This window comes from Fukomys damarensis, unplaced genomic scaffold (assembly GCF_012274545.1).
Source record: "Fukomys damarensis isolate Sample0158 unplaced genomic scaffold, DMR_v1.0_HiC HiC_scaffold_6, whole genome shotgun sequence".
NCBI classification, from domain to species: Eukaryota; Metazoa; Chordata; class Mammalia; order Rodentia; family Bathyergidae; genus Fukomys; species Fukomys damarensis.
Window position 1 is genome coordinate 31,732,858 of NW_022900918.1, and position 10,438 is coordinate 31,743,295.

A 10,438-nucleotide genomic window follows, 5' to 3' on the forward strand; every position below is an offset into this window, starting at 1 on the left:
CAGCGTCTGCAGTGCCACCCTTTGGTGGAGTGGAGCCCACATTGCCACCACCATGATAGCCTCCCATCGCCTCTCCAAAACGAGTGCCATTCCATTAAAAAGAAAGAGTAAATTAGGGAATGTTCTTCAATCATCTACTTTTAAATATGTTCCAAGGGTAATTTTGAATGGTGCAGGTTACTTGGCACACTGTTCTGTGTCCATAGAGGCCGGTCAGACGTGACATCTGATCCTTAAGGTCGCTTCAGTCTCTAGGTAATTGATGTGACCTTAAGACAGAAGAGAAAGTTTATATTCTCTAGTCTTTTTTTTGTAAATGTTGCTGGTGATGATGGAGAAGGTGCTAATTAACACATCTGAGTGTGTGTTTTGTCTTTCCTTAGGATGATAATGATGTTTATATATTGACCAAAGTGTCAGATATTTTACACTCAATATTCAGTAGCTACAAGGAAAAGGTGTTACCATGGTTTGAACAGCTCCTTCCATTAATCGTCAACCTAATTGTAAGTATTTACCACTCTAATAATTATTTTGGGTATTTGACCTAGAATTCTTATTTGACTTGGAATTCTTTCATAACAATGTTATGTTGCCCTGTGTGTTTTCTCATTATAGTCTTTGGTGGGGGGGTTGGGTTTTTTGAGACAGGGTCTCACTGTGTAGTGAGACCGACCTGGAACTCACTATGTAGCTCAGGCTGGTCTCGAACTCACACTCGATCCTTCTGCCTCAGCCTCCCGAGTGCTGGGATTATAGGCGTGCACCACCACACCCTGCAACTCTCATTATATTCTTGACTGCTAGTTAGGTTTTCCATAGACCAATTAGAATGCTTTCTAAAGACATACAAGTGATTTTTCATTATTTCAGATTATGCCATACTAAATTAATACATAGAAACAGAATGATTACATTTTATTCAGTGAATCGTAGCAAATTCATTTATGATCCTTTAATAGTATATTTGCTTATCAGATTGTGGATGATGGGCTTATATATTTCACTTTTTTAAAATACTTGATAGACTTTATTTTAGGATAGTTTATGTTCACAATCAAATTGAATGGAAAATACAGATTAGTGCATTTGTAATAGTTGTTGGGCCTTCCCTGACACATAATGGCTAAAGATGCAAATTAACAGCTGCCATTAGATATTGGATATTGGACAGGGGTTAAAAGATTAAGGAAAATATAATCTAGTCTGTTGAATCAATCCTGTAAAATTAAGATCTTCCTGGCTTTTTAATTTTTAGTTTTTGTAAGACGGCATTACCCTTGTCTTGTATTGTTGCTGTGTTGCCCAGGCTGGCATCAGACTCCTGGGCTCAAGCATCCTTCTGCCTTAGCCTCTCAACTAGCTGAGATTGTGGGCACACACTGTTGTGCCTGGCTACAGTTTTTACAAAGTAAATTCAGTTCTTCCTGGTGTGTAGCAGTGTCTTCTGTAATGAATCACATCTTTTAATCATAAATTTCATTAAGTCAGTGCATTAGTTTATAATATTGCTGGAAGAAATGGTTGTTGCTACGTTTTCTATTGAGTCTGTAGTTAGTATTTCATCACATTTACATCTTTACATTCTTTATATATAACAACTTGAGGCTTAAAAGAGGATCTCTTTTGTTTTATAGTGTCCACATAGACCATGGCCAGACAGGCAGTGGGGGTTGTGCATCTTTGATGATGTCATAGAACACTGTAGTCCGGCCTCGTTTAAGTACGCAGAATATTTCTTAAGGCCAATGCTCCAGTATGTATGTGACAACAGCCCAGAAGTCAGGCAAGCAGCCGCGTACGGCTTGGGAGTCATGGCGCAGTATGGAGGAGATAACTACCGCCCTTTCTGTACAGGTACTTCTGCTTATTGCACCTTGTGCATTGCATCCCACACCCCTTAATGTTATATGCCAGTTTCTACTTAAACCCCCCCATTTTGTTTGTTTTTTTGTTTTGTTTTGTTTTTGGCACCAGGGATCAAACTCGGGTCCTTGTGCTTGCAATGCAAGCACCAGAACCGAGCTAGATCCCTGGCCCTTTTTCACCCTTTTTAAACACCTTACCTTAACACCTAGGTCTGTGTCTTATTTATTCTGATACAGTTAGAAGTGAAATCTGTCTCCCTCACCCTAACCATGCGGGGTACATTTCATTTGGGGTTTAAGCCACAGCTGTAGTGTAGGATTCTTTTAAATCACTGGAGAGCCAGGCATGATGGTACCTGTGTGTACTATCATCTCAACATTTCAGCATACAGAAAATAGGAGGATCATAAGTTCAGGCCCCGAGCAACTTAGAGTAAGACCTTGACTTGGGGAATAATTAAAAGGGCTGGAGATGTATTTCATTGCAAAGGCCTTAGGTTCAATCCGGTTGTACAGGAAAAATAACAAACTTAACAGGAGAATTTAGGTAGGCAGTGTTTAAAGCTGAGTGCCCTCGGATGGTGGCGGCATTGACCTAGAATCGTATTCTCTCTGGTCTAAGGGCTCTGTGTTCCTTGCCATGCGGGGCCAGTGTCTTCTTCCTAACCACTTTGTGACGATGAAGCTAGAAACACAAAAGTTTCCTGACCTTTAAATCAAAAATTGGACCAAAAGATCAAAGTAGTTATGTTCAAAATATTCATATTCATTTGCATGAAAAAGTGGGGTTTGGGTGACTTTTTTTTTTTTTAATGTTTATTATTTTAGAAGCTCTTCCACTGCTTGTTCGAGTTATTCAGTCTGGAGATTCTAAGACCAAAGAAAATGTCAATGCTACAGAGAACTGCATCTCAGCAGTAGGGAAAATTATGAAGTTCAAGCCTAACTGTGTAAACGTTGAAGAAGTCCTGCCACACTGGTTGTCTTGGCTTCCACTACATGAAGACAAAGAAGAAGCTGTTCAGACTTTCAGTTATCTGTGTGACCTGATTGAAAGGTAAGAAAGCAGACTGACTTGTTCTGTTCCCCTTCACCGGAAACAGCGTTTCTTTGCTTTTCCCCCTAAGCTCAGTCTTTCGGAGTTTAACCCCACTATGTTTATGCAGTGTCCTCAGTTGTCTGGGTTTATAATAATGCTACCTTTATGACATGTTGAGAAAGCATGTTATGATTCAAATTTTGGCTTTATAATAACTAATTTTGACCTATTCTTGATGGAATTAAATTCAGCATGAGAGAAAATCACGTTCATGTAGTGTTCTCTTGCCTACGTGAGAGCTGCAGTGCCTGGGGGCTATAGAACCTTTGAAGTCAGAGCCATATTCTTTGGATCTTTTTCTCAATGCATACTCCCCTAAATATTCTCTCACTCTTGTTTGTCACTGTTAACTGATGCTCATGAGTTAATCCGAGGGCTCCAGCCCCTGGATTCATAGCAGACTGCGTAAGGAATATTGTGTAGAGATAGCCGTGCAAAGGCTGTACCCACACCACCCTCACCTGCTCCTGCATCTGAGGTGACCATGGCTCAGGCAGGCCATGTGATCATCTTGGAAGTGACTGCCCTGAAATTCTGTCTGAGACAAAGACAAATTCTTTTTAAATTCACTGTTGTGTTTCATTTTGTTAAATTTCCCTGGAGTTTACTTAAATATTGACAGCTTAATCTTGACATGTCCATATAATCTTTGAACTCCAGGCTTTATTTAGAAACTTTTATTTATGCCATACATGGCAAATTTTTGAAATTTTGCATGAAATTCATATATGTTGCCTAGAAAAAGTCAAGGAAAAAGAATTTGAAATTTGATTACATTCTGTTGTTAGGGGAATTCCAAAAATGGAACACTGAAAGGATTAATTTAAGAAAGTTACTCTCCAGTATCTCCCTTGTTTTTTAATACATCACAAACTATTTATAAAGCAGTGCATTCTGTTGTTTAGTCCTTAAAATAATCCTGAGAGGTTTTTCCTGAGCCAAGTATTTTTCCTGAGTTACATAGGAAGAAATGGAAGAGTTCATGTGTGTGAAATTAGTGGACTGTCTTCCTGTTGAATTTAAAAGTCAGTAAATTTTGGTGAACACTTTAATAGGGAAGATGTGACAGAATGAGAGCTCGAATGATTTCTCCTTAGACATTTCATTTAGAAAGGTTTTTGTTTTTTCTTTTGTCAGTAATCACCCAATCGTTCTTGGCCCAAACAACACCAATCTGCCCAAAATATTCAGTATAATTGCCGAAGGAGAAATGCATGAGGCCATTAAACATGAAGACCCTTGTGCCAAACGTCTGGCAAATGTAGTTCGCCAGGTACAGGTAAGCTGATTTGCTTAAATTAGGAAATTTTTCCTTTACTTTTCTTAAACCTCCTTCCCATATTTATATTGTATATTGTGTATTTTTAAAAACTAATGAGATAAGAACATTTCATTTTTATCTTGTCTTCAGACATCAGATGGATTGTACATAATATAATCTATTCATGTGTTCTCCGTATTTATTAGATCTAAAATCTTCACCTTAAACTGGACCACATCCTAAGCCTTTCGGTTGGTGCTTAGCATATGCTCATTCTGTAGTAGTTTTTGCATATCTGAATGAAAAAGATGCAGGTTAACGTTAATCAAATCCAAAATTTAAAAGATTTTTACATCCTGAATTTGGGCAATATTTGGGTAGCTTACTTGAAGGTATCATGTGCCGGTGTAGCTTTATCCAGGAAAATTGAAGAAAATTTCCTGTAAATGAAATAAACTTTGAAGAAATTGACAATTTTCTTGCTTTTACAGTAGCATTCCTCAAACTAAAAGTACCTAGAGAGGTGTTTGGCAGTATTAGCATCTGTGTGGTAGTTACTAAATCCTTCCAAGTGATCGCCTATCAAAATCTGTGTGATTTTTCTTCTTCTTCTTTCCCCCCAGACTTCTGGAGGATTGTGGACTGAATGCATATCACAGCTCAGTCCCGAGCAGCAGGCAGCCATACAGGAGCTCCTGAACTCTGCTTGAAGGGCCTTAATACCATCCATCAGAAAACTTAACTCCAAATAAACATTTACCCTTTTGTTTAGGTTTCTTTGTTTTATTTTTGAGAAGAGAGCAGTAGTGTTGTGTGTAGGCCATTCTTCTGGAGAGCCACGAACAGGAAGAGCAGTCCTGTGTAAAGAGTGGAGTTGCAGTGGGTTTCTTTCACACCACTGGCGGAGTTCCCCATAGGCCCTGAAGTGTAGCACTGAAGAATATTTTTCTATCAGGATATCCCACCCATGTGAAGGGGGTGGATTTTTCTCATCAGACAAAGATGATAGACAGCTTTAACATCACTCGGTGTAGATGGCGTGTTCAAACAAATCGCTGTACCCTGGTGTTTATGCTAGTATTGGAGTGTGAGTCTGTTCGTGGGGTACAAAGAAACCTGCCCAGCAAACCAGTAGGTGCAAAAATGGAAGGAAAACTGATGCTAAACTGCGAGCATGAGGATGTCACATTTGCTGTCACTTTTGGTTCTTTTCCCCAAAAGGCTTATGCAGTGACTCCGGGAGGCTCTTCAGCCTCCAGCCCTGGAATGTGAAGTGTCTTTGGCATGTCTGGCGGTAGTCTCTCATTCACTCCTCAATAAACAACATGAAATGCAAAAGAAGCTTGTGCAAAAACTCAGTACTGTCTGGCTTGGATTCATTTAATGTTTAATATCAGAATGATCTAATATTTTTTTAAAATAATAGCTGTGGCTCTGATGTTTTCTCCCATTTTCCTTGTGCAATTCAATCTTAAACTAGTTTTTACTCTCTCTCCCATTAATTTAAGCTAAGTTATGATACATCCGTCTCAGTCACAGTTGGTATGCTTCTTAGGGTTTGCAAATTTAAATCAGTAGTTTTTTTTGTTTGTTTGTTGTTTATTAACTAGGATTCTTCTGGGTAGAGCAAAAAGATTTGGCTCAGTGTTTTCATTGCATATTATAATAGTTGCAGAGCCACACGCAACCTTTGAACTTTTAATTTTGCAGTTAGAATAATGGCTAAAATAATTCACTGAAAATTTCAGTAATTTGTGTGAATGTTTTTCTTTGTGTATTAACCTCATAGCAGTAAATGACTTGCTGTTGTTTCTTTAAACAATTTTTTAAGGGATCTTAATAGATTTCTGTTGAAAAACTTCAGTGTTAACATTTTTATAGTTTGTACTAAATTTAAACGTGATATAAAATGAATTTTATGCATAGACCAGAATTTGAAATTAAAGGTTTTTTCTTTAAATGATTCGCATTACTTTATTAAACCAAATCTGAAATGGAATAAAAAGAATGGATTCTATTCAGGTGGTTCACTTGTTAGCAGATGCCCTTCTCTGTTCTCAGTCTGCAGCACGACATGGTTGGTCTGGAGGCTCCATAGTGAGTGGCTTCACCAGCAGTGTAGTTGTTGGTGTCAGTGGGGACCTGTGGGACTCTAGTGAGATGTGTGGCAGCATTTGGAGCTACTTTATACACTGTATTCCCATAGGAGAAAAAATGGTTGGAGTAAAAGCATGTCAAGACAACCCTTCCTGCTTTTTCTTACAATCTAAAAAGCCAGTCCGTGTACTGATGCCTGTCACTTGAAGCAGTGTCGGTCTTGTCATTTATTTTACTACACTTGCGAAAAAGAGACATGAAAAATATGGCACACGTTGTAAGCTCCAGGAGAGTGATCAGAAAATTTATGGTTTCTGTATAGAAGCTAGTAAATACAGAGCACTGTGTTAGCACTTTGGGAGCAAGAACCTCCTTCCTTCCAGCCGGACACTACTGGGATAATCAAGATGTACGTGTAGCAAAGGTGTGAGGTCCCTGAAGAAAGCCACATGGGTGCACCACCAATGCAGTCGGACTACATCTACTCTCTGATAGAGGTAGAAAGGCATAAGGGTATTTGGAATTAAGTTAGCATAGTCGGTTGGCATCGAAGGCTGCTAATGTGATGTGCATAAGATGATGTTCCATGAGCTATCAATTTGTGGTAATCACCCAGAGAAACATTTTTATTACCTTGTGCTGTCTATGCAAGAGGAAAATTTATGGGGTTTTTCCCTTGGCTTTTGTACTATAGTTAGTGGCTTCAAGTCAGCAAGTAACGGTATATTTATAAATCCTATTTCTGGAGGGGAATAAATGTGTATGACTCTTAATTTTCTATCTTAATTTTTTAACAAAGTAACAAAAGTATTAGGACGCTTTGGCGTAATGAATTTGGAATTCTTTTTAGTGGTGTAAATTCAAAGCGAGATAATCTTAAAGGTACAGATATATGTGTGGTCTTATAATACCTAAGGGGTGTTTACAAGACACTGTTTTGTGATCTAATGTTTGGAGATAGGAATAGGCAGTCTGAAAGGCTAAAGAGCTAACTAAATGTTTTACTTAATTAGCCCTGCTTCATTCTGCTTGTGTCAGTTTTCTGTCTCTTGTCTCTTATCCCTCTTTGCTGCAAAAGAATAATGGCCAGACCTTGTTTCATTTTCCTGAGCAGATTTTTTTGACCCTATAAGTGAGAGTTAATGATCTGCAAGGTGGGTATGCACATCAAGCTGGAGCGGAGGCTGGAGTTTCCATGTGCGGCAGTGGGAACTGCCGTAGGGGACAGAAGTCAGCTGAAGCCATCCTGAGCTCCAGTCCCCCTTCTATACAGTGTAACCCAGACATTGTGTGCAGATAATGTTTGGTCTCGCTTCTGCCTTTGCTTGTTGTCTATAGTAAAAGTGAATCTAGAGCCAGGAATTCAGCTCAGTGGCACTGCATCTGCCTCAAGTGCAAGGTCCTGAGTTCGATCCCCAGTAACAAAACAAACAAAAAAAAAGTACAAGGTGATTATTACATGACAAAAAGTTTTTCAAAATTCCATTTAAAGCAACAGTGTAATGCTTTCATGATTGTGATTCAAGATCTTTGTATAGTTCTCTTTTGCTTGAGCTTGCACTTCTGTCCTGCCTAGCTTGTAATGGTAATTGAGAATAGTGCCATTTGCTGGGCATGATGGCGCACCACCATAATCTCAGCGCTCAGGAGGCCGAGGCAAGAGGATCACCATGAGTTCCACGCCAGCCTGAACTGCATAGTGAGATGCTGACTCAAAAAACAAAAAGTGTCATTGCTGTGGCTAAGAAGCCATGAATTGCAGCCTGTCTGCTAGGTTTTGTAGACCAGAGTCCCAACGGCTTTGTTTTTCCAATGTAGCACAAAAGTAGCTGTGGACAGCATTCAACTTTTGGGAGAGTCTGTCCCAGTGAGAACTAGGCCAGCCATAGTTTGCTGACTTGTGATTAAAGTTTGGCTAACAAGTCTCAGTCTGTCGGTACTCATTCACCTCCTGTGGGCCTGAGTTGCCTTCTCTGCATGCTGGGCATAACAACAGTACAAACTACTTAAACACAGGGCTGAAATTAGAATAAAAACCAGGCACATCCAGTGTGAACTATCATCATTCCCCAAGTTCTGTTAATATTTCAAGGCTTTGGGGGTTGGAGGGGCCAAGTACTCTGGTCAGCCTTGGTATTAACAAGAGCACTAGAAAATGTGGGAAGTAAATACTGGGGAGTTTTGCTAAGTTAGGGGTACCATAAATGTGTGGGATTTAAGTGGCCTCAGTTCCAGCTTGGCGCTGTGATTCACATATTTGGAAATGCCTCATTTTTCTATGACATAGCCTGTAAATAGCAGTCTCCTCCTCCGTTGAGCAGAAGCCTATCCCTGCCTGGAGAAGACTTGGATTTACTGTGTGAAAACTTTGCTTCTGTGCGCTGAGCCCTGAGTCAGCAAGACCTTTGCCTTGTGCACATCAAACTTGGCACTCTCTTGTTGTCATTATTGCTGCAGAAAGGACAGCAGGTAAAGCTTGTCACCCTGGCTCACTTGCCACCCCTGCTGCTCACTACCTTAACCCTGATGAGCCCCATGTAAAAAAGCTAATTAACAGCTACCACGCAGGACTATTTTAAGGCATGTATGTACTATAGGTGAGGCATTAGCAGTGTGTGTTTGCTGTTAGGTGTGTATACATGTTCAAAGAGACGGAAGTGAATTGGGTGAGTTGTGTCATACATCCTGTACACCCTGGAAAATGGAAGTAATCACTAGTCACCAAAAGTGATGCTAAATGGTAGGGCCAAAAGCATCAGGCTTGTGAGATAGGGTGCTAAGTACAGCACATGACCTCGGATAGTGGGGGCTGCGGGGCTTCCTAATCCTAGAAGGGTGAGAGTGCACTGAGGAGTTGAAACATGAGGCAAAAGGTAGCATTAGTTTACTTAGTACTGTGAATAACAAGTATCCAAGCCAGACATGGTGCCCACCTGTAATCCCAGCACTCTGGAAGCCTGACAGGAGAAGGGGAAGTAGAAACCCAGTCTGGGCAACTTAGACCCTCAAAATGGAAGGGACTGAGATGTGGCCCATTGTGAAGGGCCTCAGTTTAGACCAACTCCAAAGAAAGAGAAAATAAAAGCATTCCTGGTCATTTTGAGAAAATGCTCCCTGAGCTGAGACTGTCCAGCCTCGTCTCAGCCTTGGGGTTACTGTAGGGTGGCGCTTGGGACTGTGCACTCAGCTGCCTTATGGGACAAGACAGGCCCTTAATTACAGTTAAGTTGACAGAGAAGTAGGCCCTGTGGTGTGGAAACCATTTAGAAAGTTGGTCCCAGCCCCTTGGTGCGCCATCCTGCGCATCGCTCTGCTGGTGCCCTTCCATCCTGTCAGTTCTCGTATTGAATAAATTTGATAAGCATAATTCGACTGGTAAGTGATTGATTCCACGATTCAGGTTTTCTCAAACTGCTGTGACTGGCATCAGCTAACATGGTTTATGTGGTTTTAAGAATAAAATCTTAGGGCTGGAGATTTAGCTCAGTGGTTACGTCGCCTGCCTCACAAGCACAAGGACCCAAGTTTGATCCCTGCTACAAAAAAAATAAAATAAAATCTTGGACCAGGAAATGGTGAAAGTTAAAGTACTTAAGGCTAAAAATTCTAGTTATTATTAAACAGAAAACATTTCTATATTAAGAAAAACAGCCCGGCAATATTTGTTGTGGTCCTGAATTGCTCCTCATGGGAAAAGACTGCTGTTATACCTAAGGCAAAAGCCATAGCAACCTTCCTGCTATTTGAAGGAAACAATAAAAATATGAAATAGGTACAGTAAACCTCAAGAGATTTGGGAGCCAGGTCTGGGGAAGCGTGAGGGGGTCCATGCTGTCCCCAGGGGGTGCCAAGTAGCCTGAAATCGTGTCCCGCTCCGCTCTGCATGCGGATAGACACCAAGTCATCTGGCAAAGGGTGCAAACCTGCTGAGTCGCCCAGTAGCCCTCAACTTCCTTCTCCCATTCTGCTGTTACCAGAACTGACTGGAGGGGAGGAGGCTGTTCCTCAACCCCTACTCTGTGGTACTAGGAGAGCCTTTGCTCCCGTCCTGGACCTGTTTCTGTGGCTAACTCAGAGCTCAGCAGCAGCACCTGTGTGAGCTGTCTAGTACGA

At 40.7% G+C, this 10,438-nt stretch overlaps 1 protein-coding gene across 1 annotated transcript in view; it reads left to right on the top strand.

Annotated features, from left to right (window-relative positions):
* The window catches only part of Ipo5 (importin 5), a 13,176-nt gene extending 7,947 nt beyond the window's left edge, over positions 1–5,229 (top strand). The window contains exons 2-6 of the mRNA XM_033760912.1: positions 384–506; positions 1,638–1,857; positions 2,697–2,925; positions 4,105–4,246; positions 4,852–5,229. Of these exons, the coding sequence (XP_033616803.1) occupies positions 384–506; positions 1,638–1,857; positions 2,697–2,925; positions 4,105–4,246; positions 4,852–4,938 (801 nt within the window). The 3' untranslated portion in view covers positions 4,939–5,229. The remainder of the gene's footprint in view (positions 1–383; positions 507–1,637; positions 1,858–2,696; positions 2,926–4,104; positions 4,247–4,851) is intronic.
* Positions 5,230–10,438: the final 5,209 nt, after the last annotated feature.